Source organism: Seriola dumerili, unplaced genomic scaffold (assembly GCF_002260705.1).
Source record: "Seriola dumerili isolate Sdu_G_001 unplaced genomic scaffold, Sdu_1.0 BDQW01000002.1, whole genome shotgun sequence".
Classification (NCBI taxonomy): Eukaryota; Metazoa; Chordata; class Actinopteri; order Carangiformes; family Carangidae; genus Seriola; species Seriola dumerili.
The window spans coordinates 915,597-933,867 of record NW_019174257.1 but is presented as its reverse complement, the minus strand read 5'-3'; the positions used below and the strand labels follow the sequence as shown (position 1 = coordinate 933,867).

The window sequence follows — 18,271 nt, the reverse complement described above, 5'->3', positions numbered from 1 at the left end:
GTTTTTTGTTGACATACAGCCCCCAGAAGTATTAGATGCATGGTAAATGGACAGAAACACCCAGTATTATCTTTTATCTCTTCCAAAAGATCGATGACAGAAACCCTCTACGGGAAAATATATTGAGGAACGAGGGCAAGTGGATCAGCAACTGTCCCAGAACTGGAGCAGCTTTTCAGGTGTCTGTTTGTTATTAGATTCCACCCCTGCAACTGCATAAAATACTTAATTTGAGAGCTGGACTGAGGGACAGTTTTCTTTTTTTTGGTGATGGAAGAGCATAACTTTCATGCATGCAGCTTCATTTGCATTTACATGCATATTCATGCAATGCATTTTTTTTTGCATAATACAGATTGACACAGTAGAAATGGTTTGAGCTAAATGTGTTTGCTGAGGTGAAGTAGATGGATTTTGTTTCAGAAGTCACTACAGTACGCAGTGGGTATCAGTGTGTGTGTGTGCACACACTGATACCCACTGGATAGAGGGAGTGAGGGTGGAGATGAAAGGAAGGCAGCAGGAGCCTTATACTTCCTAGTAACACTGCCCAGCACACGTGTTAACCCAAGGCAAATAGTGACATCTTCAGCATCCCAGCTGCCCTTCTTTTTTCTCTCTCCATCCTTTTCCAGAAGGTCACCTTTAATTCACTTTGTGCCACAGACAAATCCCCCAGGGCTTTAGCAGACAGAGTTAGCTGGTAGCTAGCCTAGTGTTTAGCCTTCCCAAGGTTTAGCTGCATTCAGGAGGCTTTAGCTTTGGCGGTAAGCTGGCTCAGCTGCACATCGGAGAAATTACTCCTCTTCCCTGCCCAGTGGCACGACACAGTGCAGTACACGGGGGCTGCACACTGAGGCTTTAATTGTAAGGCCGAATCAATTGGAAGTAATCAGGCAAATTGTTTTACGTTGCACAACCCACATAATCAGGACATTTCACAAATGACTTTCTCTTTTGTGGTCATGCGTGGCCCCTTTTGTTTTGAATGCAGCAGGGAGGGGGTGGATTTGTGGCGAATGGTTCATAAAAGACTTAACAGTGGGATAACTACGAAACACTTCACTGATGATTTAGAGCCATATCAAGATAATGACAGGAGAGGATTGATGTATAGATAGAGGCTTTTGTCCTTTTGTAAGATGTAGCGTATTTACAGTCGTGTATCTATCATTAAAATATGAATTGATTTCTACAGGTGCCAAGAGTTTTCAGCAGTGAAAGTAGGGAACATAAATCTTTGGCCAGGTAGTGATATTGGATGGATGAATTTGAGCCGACTCCTAATTTATTTCCAGCGCACGTTTTTGTCTGATTCTACTTCATTTCATATCATAACACACAGAGGGAAATAATCCAGGGTTTGTATTTTCCTCTTTATATCATTTGTAATGGAACACAGAGAGGCTGAGAATGATAATTTTTGTATGAATTTTAATTATATGAAATCCTGTTTTGCTTTTAAAATGAGCCTTTTAGAGCAAATATCTGTATGTGAGGGAAGGAAAAGTTAAAATAATGTGTCAGAGGCAGGATTTTGGAGCCAATCACAGTATAGACATCACATGACTTCATGCATTCAGGCCATCGGGACCTTTGCACCTGCCTGTCTCTCAGGTGTCAGAGGAAGCCGGCCGTGGAGGAGACTGAATATTACAGAAACCGGACCTCTGCAGCAGTAACTGGTAGCAGATTTATGAGGTGGCAAAGAGGTGGCTGAGAGAAAAATATAGTCAGCTAAATCATATCACTCTGTCGCAATGCCAAATTATCTCACTATGTGAAGCTTACAGAACGATATGCCTCTCATTAGAACCTGCTCGAACATCCTTTTGTGTTTTTTTTTTTTCTTGGGGTCATGTCAATGAGGAATGAAGGAGAGAAAAGAAGGAAAGGAAAGTAGCAATTTTGTTGTATTGGAGAACTATAAAAAAAACAAGAAATTGGATGGTTTAATGCTTCTGTCCTTTTTGTCCAAAGCCACTGTCACATGAAACAAAGAGTATGGGAGGTTGTGTGTGTTCATGAGAGGAATAAAGGAATGTTTGGTTTGTTTGCAGGCTATTAGAGCGACCAGTAATCTCTCTTGACCTCTACCAACTGCAGAGCAACCAGTAAATAAAGATCAAACATGATTTATGCTTAATTTGTTGATTAAAAAGGGGAGGGGGACTTGAGAGTTAAAACAAAAAGTATTATTATTTGCTTGGCAGAGGAGGAAAATCGTTTGAAATTAATCAACTGATTGTTTTAGTGAATTGTTCCCAAACCCTGGTAACCTGCATTAAGGGCTCGTTTGATAGTTAATCCTGGATCAAGGCAGGGTGGGACTACAATAGGTAGCTGTGTGTGTTTGAATACACAGATCACAGCTCTGCCACCTGCCAACTGTAGATCAGGCCCTGGTGTTGGTACTGTACGTTAACCCACCCACCCCACCCCACCACCACCTCACTCCACCCCCACCCCCTTCCATCCACCCCTACCCCCACCGTATCACTGCTCCCTCAGCTAATACACCCAGAGAAAGTAGGGCAGACAGCACCAACTGTGGGAAAGATGACAATAAAACCTCACTTAATGTAATAATGGAAATTAAGGCTCAAACACTGGACTTATATTCTGTGTGCTAGAATGTACTTAAGAGCATTAATGAGGAATAAGCTTAAGTTTAGGACATTCCTTCATATCACAACAGTAATGAATACAGATCCAACAATAGAATTTAATTAGTGTTTAATGACTAGGTTTTGTTTAAACAGACTAAATTACAAATATGACTTTGAATCAAACTTCAGTACCCTTTTTGCAAAAGCTGACATCAACTTCTTGGTCAGATTCTTCGTCTAGTTTACTTTTTCTTCAATTAAATACTTCCTGATATGAATAATTATTTTACTGTTGACAAGCTTTTGGAGCTTTTAATCAAATCACATGATCATCTTCACCAAATTGTGTTGCCCAGTTGCCATGGGCATTGTCGATTCAAATTTCTGTTTTCTCTGAACACTTCTTCTAAAGCCTTAACCCAGGTCAAGAATGTAACTTTAATTAACTTTGCTAATTTTACACTATCCTTTATTAAACACAGTTCCTCTGTAGCTGCGTTGTTTTAAGATAAAATCAAACACTGATGCATCTGACAGGTTTGGCTTCATTCTTCATTTCTCAGCGGTGTCGAAACATTTCAGGTGATTGACAGCACTAATTACAAGTTTTTAACCTAGTTCAGCTAAAAAAATGTTTTACAGCAAGATTGAATGTGTCTACAGCAGATATAAAAATAGAATAGAGATTACATTTTCTAGTTTTTTAGTTGTTATTTTTTTCCGTATTTAATAATGTTACACATTGAATACCTTAGTGTGTCTAGGTAAAGCTTACTGGGCTGCATAAACAACAATAGAAATAAGTTCAGGGCTGTATTAGTCTGTACCCGGCAAAGTCTGTTATGTTGCATCTTATATGTACTGTATATAGTAAACCAAACCAAAACCAGACAAACTGAGATGTATCAACATCATTTACAATATAGACACAAAACAAAACACACAAAACAAACAGTACGGTAAGTAAGAAAGGTAAGAAATAGGTATTAATGTTTGGTGATCCTATTTTGAGGATATAGGTTTTGGCATCCTGGTGCCGACCATCTCAACTTTTCCTGTCTCTCTGCTGTTAGCTGATCTATAAAGTAAAAAAAAAAAAATCTTTAAAAAATTATCGCTGAAAGTGAAGATAGGCCACTGAAAAATGGGCAAAATCTCAGGAATTTGGTGACGTTAGGTGACAGTATGTTTCTTTGTGTGTATAGCTAGCGGCTGCAGAGTGTCATTTCAGTGGTCTAGACGTGTGCTTGTGTGTGTCTGCTCTCCCTGTGGTCATTCTCTCTCCAGACGCTGTAATCCCACACCCACAGCTAAGCTTCATCCCACACGCACACAACTTTTGTTTTTCAGGTGGAAATCCCAAACCCTCCTCTGACCCTCCCAACAAGCTTTCAGGTTGCCATGGAAATGCATTTATAGAAAGGACGTGCCCATTTGTGGGAACTAAAGTCGAGAAGGCAGAGCTTTGGTTCAGAGGTGTTTTTCATACTACAACAAAGGTCAGGAATGGCCCAGAGTAGACTTACACAATGTCTGACTTAGAGCAATTACTCAGAGGGTAAGTGACGGTGGCGGGATTAGGCTGACAAAGAGGAAGGACAGGTGAGATGCAGGTTAGCACAACACAAACACAATGGCAGGAAGGAAACGTTGTTAAGGCTTAAAATAAGAGGAGGTGATTAGAGGACGAGGCAGCACAGGTTTGAAGCACATGGATGCGTCTCGCATGCTTTTACTAGACTCATTCCTGCATTTTTTTTTTTTGTTTGTTTTTCTATCTGTCTCTCTCTTTCTCCTCTCCTCATCACTCTCCCCTCCCCCCAAGCTCCCGTCCGCTTCGCTCTATCCCTCCCCGCCTCCTCCGCCTCTACTTTGTATTAAAACAACATGATCCATGAGGCGGGGAGGGCGACTCGCAGCACCGCTAATTCTAATTAATCCAGCGTGGTAGCGCGGCCACGGCAGGCCCCAAGCGCTCCCAGTCTATCAGATAGAAATTCATAACTTAATTGAGGTCAGAGCCTCGAGTAGCAGAACAAAAGTCTCCAGCCAGGACCAGCTAGATCAATAGTAATAAATATCTGACTGGGCGGCCTACAATTGGTGGCTAGAGAGCACACAACAAGTCTTGTACACATACTCTGCATGTGGAACCTGCAGGGGTATCTGGGCGGTGTTTGTGTGTGGTATCAACAGTTTGTGTTTGTGACAAAGTCAAGTCTATATGGCTTATTTGTAAAGGCATAGTCTCTCTGAGGGTATTGACCCATTGATTTGGTATTGATGTGAGTGGCGTGGGTGGACTTGGACTGTTGATTTATCTATATAATGGAGCCAAACAGTGAATTCATGACTGCATGTGAAACTTCAGCTTTACTGATCTGTATGTGCTGTCAAATGTCAGTGATGAACTTGGGAAATATGATACAACATAAAGGGATATTTTCCATAAAACGGCTGTGCTGATATTAGCTAATTGCAGATATTTTAGTATCAGTTTGAAGGCCAATAACAAGACAATGTTTAAGTGTTGTTTACTTTTAACTATTTAAGAGTGGTGTTGTGAGCACTGACAAGTTTATTTTTCAAGTGTGAAGCCTGAAAATCTTTTATTGGTCAGGCTTTGTTAGGACTTTTTGACTCAAACAACCAAAGTTATTGCTTTTAAAATTATGATGTTGGATTTTGAAAATGTGTTCCTGCAACATCTTAGAAATATGCTGTTAGACAAACATTTTAATATGAATAATTAAGTGTTTTAAAGACTGATATCACATTGAAGTAAATCCACACTAAACGTTATACCAGTTAGAGCTAGAGCTAATGATTATTTTCATTATTGATTGATCTATCAATTATGTTTTAATGAACTGATTAAAGTATTTGTCTACAAAGGAGCAGAAAATAGTACAAAAAACCCAAAGATATTTGGTTTACAAGATCAAGATTCAAGAATCCAATGTAACAAGAAAGAGAGGGAGGTGGAACCACAGAGTACGTAGCATTTTGCCTGATAAATGACTTAAACGATGAATCAGCTTTTAAAATTTTCGTTAGACTGCTGAGTTATTATACCAGTGATTTCAGCTCTCTTACCAGTATTGGATGGCTTATTTTAGATTTATAAAGTCACTGATGATTTTTGTACTGCCCTTAAAGGAAACCATTGTCTGTTGCTAATTACTTTGATCATCCAGTGTTGCTATGACACAGTGCGGATGTACTGCATATCAAATTGATGGCAAAAATATAAAAAGTCACACTCTCTTGCAAATATGAACTATTGCAATTACCAAATAGCAAAGGGCTACAGTTTTCTCCCAAAGGAAAAAGTGTTTTGGACAGCTTGTGCCAAATCCCCAGCTCACAAATCAAGTAGCCTGTCAGAGAAAATATTCCATTTTAATCAAACTGAACAAATCGTAAGCATTAGCATCTGTTCATGCACATTTTTCATGAAAAGGCATAGTAAACCAGTATCAATATTTATTACATTTCATATTTGAAACAGCATCATTCAGCAAAAATTAAATTTTGCAGCCTTTTTTTTTTGTGGATATTATGCAGCTCTACTGAAGGTATTTAGAGCTTCTTTTTTTTGCAGTGAAGCTGCTGTTGGAGCAAACAAAGAACACTGAACCCTCTCATCTTTGTCCTCTACTGTGGTGTCAACTACTTGTGTGATCAAAGTGGTAAACACACGCACACACACATACACACACACCATGGTGGCTGATTGAAATTCTATGGTGGAGGCATTATTACACGTTTGTATCCCTCCCCTTTCCCAGCACTGCCTCCTATAACTAATGGCTCAGTCAGCCCAGTCATAACAAATATTCAGCAAGATTTGTCATAATTGTGTGTGCGCATGGGTGTACGCGTGTTTGTGTGTGTGTGCGTGCATGCTTGTGTGTGTGTGTGTGTGTGGGTGTGTGTAATTGTGCAACCTATCCCCAGAATACATGGGTCTTTAAGAAAGAAAATGCAGCAAGGTGGGAAAGTAAGGAGAAGGAATATATCGTGAATTCAAAGACTAAAATGGAGAATAAATAAAATGGAGGGAGAAATAGAATAAAGTGAACAAAGACATGACCTTATTGTAAAGTTGTGCAATATGCTGATAAACAGTATATATGTTGATAATATAAATCTGACGCGACTGTCAGCGGTTGTTCTCTATTTGTTTATAGTGTGGCAAGAGGCCTTTCCACATCTCTGGTAGCATTAGGCCATTGTTTGCAATGTTGTAAATCAATCAGCACGACTGCATTAAGGTCATTTTATATGATTTTTGTATCTGTGTTTTGAAACACCTCTTATTCTTCAGGTATTTCATTCATTGGTTACAACAAAAATAAACATCCTGTCTGTTTTTTTTTTGGTCTCTAAATAGATTTGCCAGATACTTTTCAGCTTTTTCCAGTAATTCTATCAGAATATTTACACTGCAATATAAAATGACATACACCATGACAGAAGAAATTACCCATACTGCACACCCCGCAGACACTGGCAGATAAGAAACAAGAATGCACATTTAAGGCAGAGTAAGTGTGCACATGCATGTTTCTTTCCAAGTGTCCACATCTTGCAGCATGAGAACGGCACCAACTTCACACACTCTCATGTCTGTACAGATTAATACTCGACTCTGAAATACACACACAGCTGAGTACACACATTAATACAGATATTTAGGGAAGACATCCTTCACTTCTTTTGTAATAGGTCCAGTGACAGCACAAGCATTATTTATTGCTCTTGCGTTTACATATAGTATAGTATTCTAACTATGTGTGCAGCTGTTGATGTAGAGATGGACAATGTTTCATATGACATTTTGTGATGTTTATTATTTTCTTTTGGAAGATGAACACTTGTTAAATGGATAGAGGTCTTTTAAAAGTTTAAAAAAAATGCCCATCTCAGTTTCCCTTTGGGTTTTGTCCAACATAACAGTCCAAAACCCAAAAGATATTCAGTTTACAGTGTGATAAAACAGAGAAAAGCAGCAAATCCTCTCACTGGAGAAGATGGAACGAGCAACGAGAAAAATATTTGACTCAAATGATTTATCAATTATCTAAGTAAAGATAAGAGTTGCCCATTAGTTTTCTGCTAACCGATTAATCGACTAATCACTTCTGATCTAACCAGAACTCACCTTGGTAAAGTATAATGCACACACACACACATACACACACACACACACACACACACACACACACACACACACACACAAGCACACATAAAAGCAACATAGGCACCACACACAGCACTTGACATTTTATAAGCCACGCTGTAAGCTGCTCTTATAGGATTCATATTTAGTACTTGCTGCACATTAGCTGGACTCGATGAAATGAAAGCTGTTGCCGTGCTGTGTTAAAAGGGCCTATCGGACACAGATACAGTTATGAATCTATAATATGAGCACTCAGAAAAGGGCCAGCAACTTGACAGTAATAGTGCAGCCTAAAGAGCCATTCCAGCAGGTAACAGTCCTCTTTGCCATCATCAGCTGTTGTTTCTTTCTTATTGGCCACTCACTGGGCCTTGCCTACACTCAACTATTTGATTTCCATCGTTCTTAACCGTCCACATAAATTGTCAGGAGCATTAAAGCTGTCCTCGACCGTTTCAGACAGAGGGGGGTGGGGGGAGAGAGTAAGAGAGTGAGAGCTGGATACAGACAGTGAGGGGAGGGGACGGGGGTGAGGAGAGAGAATAAACAAAGTAAGTGTTTTGCCTTCCATCAGTCTCCCGCAGTACTCAGCTTTATGAGTCCCTCACTCCAAATGCCTCAGCTGCAGCGCCTGCTGCCTGGCCATTGATTTTCATATTACACTCTTTTATGTATTTATTTATTTCATATATTTCTTTTTAAACATCATCGATGAGCCGTGGGAGGACAGACGGGGCCTCTGGCGATGTTAATTCTCAGCCTCAACCTTATCCTCCTCTCTGATGGCTGTAATGGAGGCTAAGGTGTCCCATGGGAACAAGCAAGCTCGGCAACATGGGAAGGGGAGGGAAGTGTGGAAGAGAAGAAGATGTGCATGAAGCAAACAGGGTAAAAGATGGCGATTTAGAGAAAAGGGGGGGGGGGGCAAGGCTTCTTTTGTCTGGTGTGACAGAGAAAGGGAAGAAAATCAGAATATTGTAGATAAAGGTATATTCAGCCTTTTAAAGTAGCTTTTACACTGAGGTTGAGCATGACTTTAGACACTCTTGTTACCTCTTTGTCCCAAACCTGTAGGGCTGATTTCAGATGGATGACATTTAAGGTGTACCACACTTTTGAGCCTCCTCCAACTCAACAACAACTGACACAATAAATATCGATAATCCCTGGCATCCTCCAGGACCCCGGTCAGCTCTGGACCCCCCCACCCCCCCATCCCCCAAACCTTGAAGTTCTGATGGGTATGAGGGGAAAAGGGGGTTCACCGGGGCATCTGAAGGACACTCCCAGGAGGTGTGAAGGGCAGTGGGTTTGGCGTCAGGCTAATTTGACCGTGGGTGGCAGTGCTCACACGCTGAGTGGCAAGGTTACCTCTCCCTACTCACAGAGGAGACCCAGATTCAATTAGTGCTGGCCCCAGTCTCTAGATCCTTTTAACAATGGGAAGGGGGGGGCTTCCCAATGCGCACACACACACACACATCACAGGATAAACACACATAGAACCATACACAGCGAACATAGGGCAAGCTCAGGTCCGTCCAACATCGCAGTCACAAACACATCCTCACAGACAAAACATATTTTGTCACGTGACTATGCGTTGAGAGATTGATTGGCTGTTGTTTTCCAAAACACCTTTCCTACCTTCACAACCTGCCACTCATTTCTCTTGGAGTCAGAATGGTATAAAACTCATCAATTACTTTATTTCACCAGGATAATCAGTATCAATTATTGCGTTCCAAATACTCCCAGGATCATATATTGAAAACAAAACAATTAAAGGCAGTATCAGTCTGTGTCATGTGTCATTAAAGGCTACTGGTTCATAGATTTCGGACTAGAATATGGATATGGGGCAAAGTATTATGTGAATTTGGTGTATTTGTGCATCAAAATGTTTTCTGTTCTCCAGCTAGCCCCAAAATCTTGGACATTAGAGTTTTCTTTAGTAAAAAAGAAAGCAAACTAAATAGCACATAATATAGTATATATATTATTCTAAGTCTCTGCAAGTTGAAAATCAATGACTGCTTACAATGCACAAAAAAACCCCCCGAAAAAACACATGGTACATCTTGTAAAATGGTCAGCTGTAAAATGTGTGTGATTGACAGTTAAAGGTCTAGAAGTGAAATACCTCGAGTGTGGAACTTTTAAGTTGTGTGGGAAGTCTGTTCTGTGGTGTAGCAGTGGCTGCTTTGGTTACAGATATGGGACCTGCTGAAAGAGGGTCTTCCTCTCCTCCGTCTTGTTCAAATCTGCGCTCTGCTTTCTGATTGATGGCACCTGCTCATCATAATGCTATCCGCTGGAATCTGCATACCAATGATCCCAGTTGCCTATCGATTCACCCCTCATCTTCCCAACACACACCCTTGAGACTGATACACACACACATATACACACATCCCCTCTCTCTTTCTCGCTGCCTCTCTCCCTCCCCCAACTACTGTCATTATAAAAGTCAGCAGCTGCTGCATGCATTGATCATAAATCATAATTGCTTGTCCATTTATCCCCACTTGTTTAATGTTGCTGTCAGGGACAGTGGGGGGGAGAAAAGGGGAAGGCGGAGAAAGGAAGAGAGGAAGAAAAACCCAAAGAAAGTTTAGTGCGACAGAAAGATGAGAAATAAAAAGAGCTGACTGCGAAATGGAGGAGTAAAGGAATGAGGTAGTAAAAAGTGAGAGATATAGAAAGAGAGGATGTGACAGAGGGAGTGGAATAGATGTGGTGGTGTGTAAGGTAAAACTGCAGTATTTTTAAGAATGCGTTTGATAGGAACAATTTTTAAAAGAAAGACGGAACCACGTCTTTAAACATGATATTCTCTTCACAGGCCCTTCAGCTCAGTCGGCTTTCTAGTGGCCATTGGAGGAACTGCAGTTTAAAACGACGCAACATTTAGCTATTGTGGTTTCCCCTTTAGAGAAGCATTGGAAGATATTTTTTTCCTTTTTAAAATGTTTTATTATTATTTAATAATCGTTCGAAATGATTGTCTTAATGATAATGGTAAATCCCCGCACTCTTTCATCGTATTTTTACTGACTGACGCTGGTGAATTGCCTATAAGGTTTTGTCTTGAAATAAATACCACTCAAATTATTACTATTGAGAATCATTCCATTCTTATTATAGATATGTGAAAGATTGCATAAGAAGAAACAAATCAGGACACAAACTTTTTTTGAAGAGAAGGCGGCAGTAAAGAAAATGGTGTTTAGGAAATTAAATCCACGGTGGCTTCCAACTCACTCACCATATCCTGAGTCCTGTTGGCACTTGGCTCGGCATGGTATGAAAACATGAAAGCTTTTACGGTCACCACACTCATAGGAATAGTGACATGTACATACACTGCCCTCTCTGCTGCAGACTCCACAGCTGGTGGTGGATTTGAAAGACCTTTAACCTCTACCCACAATCTCCTCTCTGGCTCGGACACAGACGAATGAAACACAGATAGACTGAAACCCGGTTTCGAGCAGACACAGACTCAAGGGACTTCTGTGTCCCATTTGTGTCCCTGACTGAGTTCAGTTTCTGCCTCTGATGTGCCCTTGATGCCTCCTCTTAAAGCTGGTATAAATGGATCTTGTTTAACGTTTGGAGTATGATTGTCCCACTGTCTGAGATCTGTGAAGAGAGACTGATGGAGAAAGCGAGTTGAACCACTTTCCAGAAATGAACACAACATCTGTGACAGCCCCTTTGTGTAGATAAACAGAGCTACGGACGAGGTTTTTATTTGTTCCTGGTTGGCCTCAGTCTGACTTTGAGTCGTCTGGGCAATCCTGAACTCTCATTTTAGAATCATCTGAGTGGAAAAAGCCTCCAGGGGCCTTTATACTTTTTGATAGAATGGAAAGTATCTTTACACACAAATGTACACACACTATCATTTAGTCTGTGACTTTGTTTTTCTCTTTCTTTGGACCAATTTCGGACTTTTTTACAGTGTTATTTTGATCTGTTAAGGTATAAAGCTAAAGAAATAAGACTGTGTGCCATTTCTCTCTATATATCCTTGATTCGTTCTCATTCTCTTTCATCCATCTTGCTTCCCATCACTTGTGTGATAGAAATGATAGATTGGTGTGACTTAAATTCAGCAAAACTGCAATAGTACTAATAGATCAATCCCTATCCATGCTGCTCCTAAGCATATTGCTCCACCCCATTAGGGTGATACACTACACTGTTCTGGATCTCCGCTGCTGGTATTGTGCAAGCAGCTGCTTTATTGAGCACTCTGCTGACATCCAGCCCAGCATTTCTGCACCGCAAGGGGAAACTTTGGATGACATGTAAAAGCAGGGGTTTCGGTGCGACATGCCTCAGTAATGGGATGGAAACAGGGGTGCACCAGAGAGGGGGGAAAATGCTACCGTAGCTAACTGCAGGTATTGGGGGTGGGGTTGGGGAGGGAGGAGTGTCTCTTCCAGGCTGCTTCCAAAGCAAATGGAAGACAATCCAATTTCCTGTGATTCCATCAAGCCTGCGTCCTGGATCCAGGGGCATTAGGGAACGCTGAGAGGACAGGGCGCTGACCCCTCATATGAACATGCAAGAAGCATGTAGGCTGCACACATACACCGGCATCCTCACAAACATGCACATGTTCAGGCAACAACACTGTTTGTCAGAATTTCTTTTATTTCTTTTATTTTTTTTTTTGCTTTCAGGATTATTTTCATTGTCGATTAATTTGCTGATTATTTTCTTAGTTATTTGATTAGTTGTTTGGTTCATAAAATGTCAGGATGATGAAAAATGTTTTTTCACAGTTTCCCAGAGCCTAGGCTGAGCTGATGTCTTCAGAGGTCTTGTTTTTCCTGACCAACAGTCCATAAGCATATTCACTTAACAATGATATAAAACAATAGAGAAACAAAACAAAAATGGTCAAATTTGAGGAGCAGGAACAAACAAATGTTTGAGTCATTTTTTATACAAAAATGATAAATCAATTATCAAAAGAGTTGCCGCTTCATTTTCTATTGATATCATTAATATCATTCCAGCTCTAGACTCACTGCGCCATAACTATCTCTATTGCTTGTGCATTGTCAGTCACTCATTCTTGCTTTTGTGTGAGTGCGCTTGTTGAGCAACTAACTGCAGATTAACGCTTGCTGCAGATTAGGTTTTAGGCTTAAACCCCTTACACTTTAATTATAACTGTATGTATTTATGTGCATCAAGGTCTTTCACTTGGCCCCGTCTGTAAACATCTGTCACTGTCCCATTGTGCCAAGTGTGTTTGTGTGTTTGTGTTTTATGCAGTAAAATAAAGAGAAAATTAGTCAAGTATATTTTTTCCTCCTTCGAGAATTCCCCCTTTTATTTTTACAGAAAATGCCTGGATGGTGAAAGTTTTACCTGCTCAGCAGTTGTATCTTAATTTGTCAATTTCAGTTCTGCCCACTCTTCTCTAGACTCAACATCATTGCGAGAGACAGACACACAGCCGCAGTACATCACAGGTTGTGATTTCGACTCGCAGACAGACAGCATTGTTGTCCACGCTGGTGGCGATTTGCATCTGTGCTCTGTGATCCATCCAGAGGGAATAGAAAGCTCTAATCCAATCAGCAGGTCCCTGAAGTGCTGCCCCTGAGAGAAAGAGAGGGAGAAACACAACAATAGGATCGCTCTGCGCTGGGCCTAGCCAGAGAGGGAAGACGGGAAAGGGACGAAGGAGGAGAGGGGAACGAGAAGGAGGGATTGAAAAGGAAAAGGGATCAAGATTGAAGAGGAGACTGAGCGGGAAAGAGCGAGAACAGGTGTATGTGGTAATGAAAGGAGGGAGATGAGGGAGGTGTGGTTTGGAGGTCAGAAGAAACAGAAGAGGAAGGATTGGTAGAAAGTAGAGGAAGGACATGGAAGTAAGCACAACAGGAAGGTGCAAAAGAGGATCTGCTCTTATAAGGGCAAAGGTGAAAAAGACTAATGATTAATTTCACCATAATAGTTTCAGTAATTTGAAAGTATTTCCACTGCAGTGACATTTCACAGCATGGAAGCAAATGTCACTGCGCCTGCTGGCTTTTAATCTGCCTCTGAACATCTGAAGCCATTGTACTTGGCTGAGCAGCTGCTCTTGTTCTTAGAGTGGAGGCAACAGTTTGACCATTTATCATCATTATGAGGTGCAAAGGCAGGCTTGAGCAGTGATTAAGAAGTGAATCTCCTGTTGATGATGCCTGTCATATATTGTGTCTTGTACCTGTACAGACACAGACACACACACACATACACACACACACATTTCCCTGTCCCTGTCCCCAATCCAACAATTCTGATAAGAATTATATCTTTAGCATTGACCCCTTGACCCCAAGTATGATTTTTATGGTTCAAAGGACACGCACACGTGCACATACACTCACACACACATGTGCACGTCTTCACTCTATTGTCCCCGAGCTGTTGTGTGTCAGGGTCACAAAGCCTCGTTAGCCACATAGTTCATTCATTTAAAGGAAAAGGCTGGAAATATTCAGTATTTTTTTTCTTACCGTCAACAACTCTCGTGGAAAGACCAAAAATCACAATGAACTGACTCAAGATTATGAAGAGATATTCTTCCTGTTCTGCTGAAACAGCACTGTTGGTTTCTTTTTCCTGGGATGAGTTGACAACAACAACATGTGGAGTAACACCAGCCTTATTCTTTTAGACTCTCTAAGACTGAGACCATCTAGTTTCAGCTCTTACCACAACAAGTGTCGGGTTTTGCTGACACGGGTTGAGTTGCATGTCGGTGCTAACACTGGTTGGGTGTTGGGTGTTCAGATGTGGTGGAGTCATCCTCACTGCGATATGTTGAGTTTTATTAGCTTGTTGTTTCAGGTTGATCAGAGCTGGAACTCAACTGCAAGTTGGAAGGTTTGATTTGCAGGTCACGTGTTGCTCAAATCAATATCTCATCTTCTCATGATCCCCCTTTGGTACAATGAAAACATGGCACCCTTTGTCCACAGCTCACACGTCGGAGGTAATTGGTATTCTAGCAGCTGAAGGTTTTCCTGTTGGCTCTTGGAAGTATGATCAAAGTAATTTGCAATTTCTCTGACAAATGCTGGAGATATATATATGTTTTATTCCTGATACTATTCGATTTTGCACTCTCCAGAATATTTTATTCTTCCCCAGTCACAGGCCTGTTGAGTTAAAGACTTGTTATTGTCTTTTACAGGACAATGAAGGACAGACAGCGCTACATTATGGTAAGGAGGCCTCTCTTATTAATTTTTACAGTCCAAAATGTTACACACTCACTTTCAAAAAAACAGAATTTATTTTCGGCTTGTTTTTTTATACACGCTCTTCGCCCACATTTGTCCCAAATTTGTCATTTGTCCCTCCTCTTCCTCCCACTCTCTCTTCCATTCCCCCTCTTTACTTTCTACACTTGGTTTTAACCCAGTTTCTCTCATTCCTCTCTGTTGTATCCTGTGGTTGCATGAGTGTGTGTTTTTGTGTCCTTTGGTATGCATGTGTGCACGAGCAGATGCCTGTCTGTTCTACGTGTGTGTGTGTGTGTGTGTGTGTGTGTGTGTGGGTGTGTGTGTGTGTGTGTGTGTGTGTGTGTGTGGGTGTGTGTGTGTGTGTGTGTGTGTGTGTGTGTGTAAAATAATCGCCCGGCCTCCCAGAGGAAATCAGCAGTGGTCCTTAGACTCCCCTGACCCTCTCATGCCCCAAAACACGTGTCCCTGAGGGGCGGTTCCCCTGTCCTCTGAGCTTCTGTGTGTGTGTGTGTGTGTGTGTGTGTGTGTTTTCATGTATGTATGTGGTGTATGTATGTGTGGGTGTGTGTGTGCTTGTATAGCGGTACCATCTGTCTCCCAGCTTGGTGGCATTGGAGTGGGTATGTTGCATCACCCACCATAGACACACACACACACACTCACACTCACACACACACACACACTCAGCAGAGGAAGCCCCGAGGATGGGGCATAAAAAGATGACTAATAAACATAAGCGATGAACTCCAAGAGACAAATAGCAGAGAATGAAAATTCATTCCCACCTCTCTTTGCACAGGGCCACAGTGGCTGGCAAGTGATTAATTGAGGGTTTACTGCTCACCATAAATTGTTCTCCTCCTCTATGGCTCCCCTGAGGGCCAGGCACTTTTTACAGCTCAAGGCCCAGGCGAGACACCTGCTGCCACACACACACACACACACACACACACACCGCTGGCTAAATAAAACACTGTTTAGATCAACAAGAGGAGGACTGCAAGCGTGGCTGGAAAAATAAGCCAAGCTTTGTTAGCCTGATTTGGCTGAAAGATAAGTGATTCTTGTAGGGTTTGACTCTTCCACACGTCGTACTATTCATAGACACAACTCAAACATGCGCACACACACTTGCTTACACACTCGCATGGATTCCGATGTATCATCATATCTCATGCATACACACACACACACTCCCGCCAGCCACCCCTGGGCTGGAGGTTAAAAGGCCCGGCTGTCAATCACTGCGGCTGCTGACATCAGCGATCATGGCGCAGCACAGAGTCTGCTCTTTAAAAGGAGTGAGCGAGTGACACCGACAGAGGAGAGCACTCAGAAGGAGAGAGGATAGGGGGGGTGGGAGGTGCCAGAGGGGCGAAAGGTGCATCGGGAACGCAGGGACCCACTAACTGGGTTAAGAAAGTGCAAGCCCCCCCCCCCATACAGAGAGAGAAGACCCTTTTAAGCACGGCACAAATTGCCAGTGGGGCAGAAATGAAGTGTTTGAGGGAACCATGGGTCCGGGCCAGTGTCAGTACTGGACATGCAAATGGGCTTTTCATTAACTGCAGCACTGTATACACTGTACTACAGTATGTAGAAGAAAGGAAGGAGGCAAATTTATGCAAACCTGGTACACACTATTATAAGGGTCTGAAAAGAGCTCCATCATATAGTTGAGATATTTCCGTTTGGACCAACGTGGTGGACAGTGCCGTCCGCAGAGCCACACCAAAAGCATGGCTTAAAAAGTTAAATGTCTGCCCTTTGTCAAGTAACTATTTTAATCTCTCTCTCCTTATTTCTCTTCTCCCTGTTATTCCTCTCCTTCTAACTTGTCCTTTATTTTTGTCTCTTCTTTTCATAGCATCTGCATGCGAGTTTGCCGACATCGTGGAGCTTCTGCTGAACGCTGGAGCCGACCCGTCCATCAAAGACATGGAGGGCTCTCTCCCTGAGGAGGTCACTGAATCCAGCGCCATCTCCTCTCTCCTGCGCCAGTACACTGCTCCGAAAGGCTAGATCACCTGTATCTGCCCACCACCCCTGTCCCAGTCTCATCCCCTGCTCCACTCATTCACCTCAGCCTTCCCATCATCCCCCTGTCATCCCTGAAGAGACTCTGTTCAACCCCAATGGTTAGTAGACCAGGATTGCAGATGTTTTATTTGATTTTGTTTCCAAATGCTTGTGGTGAGTTTGATTTCATTGTCTTGGCTTCTTGGAACTAAGGGTTTAAACATTACCCCTCCCATTTGATAAGACACATGAAATGAAATACACTGCATGTATATTGACTGTATGTGCCCAGTAGGGGTGGGTGATATGATGAGTACTGTGAGACGATAGAGCTCTGTCAGCTGGTAGAGACTTTGCTATTCTGAGGTAGCTATACCTTTAATTATCTCTTGTTGTATAAGACCTTTGCAGACAATATTGCAAATCAATGAGCAGGACTGCTTATGGGCAATATTAGAATGACAGGATCTGTGCATCTATGTGATGACGTATCTGGTTTTGTCAGGTATTTAAGTCACTGGAGTAACCAAAAACAAGACATTCCCATCCACTTATTTTATCCATAAATGGTATAAAATTCCAGCAAATTCATGATATCACAATATTTATTGTTATCGCGATATAAAATGATGTATGGTACATCGCAAAAGAAGATTTTCTGCATATCGCCCACTCCTACTGCCCAGGCCTGACAACCAGCCAGGCCTTTTACTCTGGGTCAACCCTCGACAGTTTACATTATTGCAGGTTTGTTTATGATTCAGTTGAGTTACGTTCAAAGGAATGCTCTAATCATCTGACATATATCATCATTAAAGTCTTCAACAAATCTGCTTCCTCTGACTTTGTGATCTCTGCTCAGATATGTTATTGACTTTAGCCATCAATCATATCATACTGTAACATTCACTGTTTTACCTCAGTCTATATGTATGTATATACTGCTGCAGCGATCTCACCACAGTGACCACCACAATAAACCTGAGCCTAACATAGATTAAACACAGATTAATTTAACTGAGTCAAATGATGGGCAATTCTCGCTACAACTCAAAGATCAATATTAAGTATTACAACTATTACCGTAAATACAGTTTAAAAATACTGATTATTTATGATAACCTTTAATAAAATAAATTGTGTGTTAGTGTGCTTTACAAGAAGTCTGTTGAGTCATGTGAACCACCTACTGC

General features: G+C 41.6%; 1 protein-coding gene across 1 annotated transcript in view; it reads left to right on the top strand.

The window, feature by feature from the left end:
• Nucleotides 1-17,901, top strand: part of acbd6 (acyl-CoA binding domain containing 6) — a 30,398-nt gene extending 12,497 nt beyond the window's left edge. Inside the window, exons 7-8 of the mRNA XM_022770368.1 lie at nt 15,008-15,038; nt 16,927-17,901. Of these exons, the coding sequence (XP_022626089.1) occupies nt 15,008-15,038; nt 16,927-17,081 (186 nt within the window). The 3' untranslated portion in view covers nt 17,082-17,901. The remainder of the gene's footprint in view (nt 1-15,007; nt 15,039-16,926) is intronic.
• The last annotated feature ends 370 nt before the right edge of the window (nt 17,902-18,271 follow it).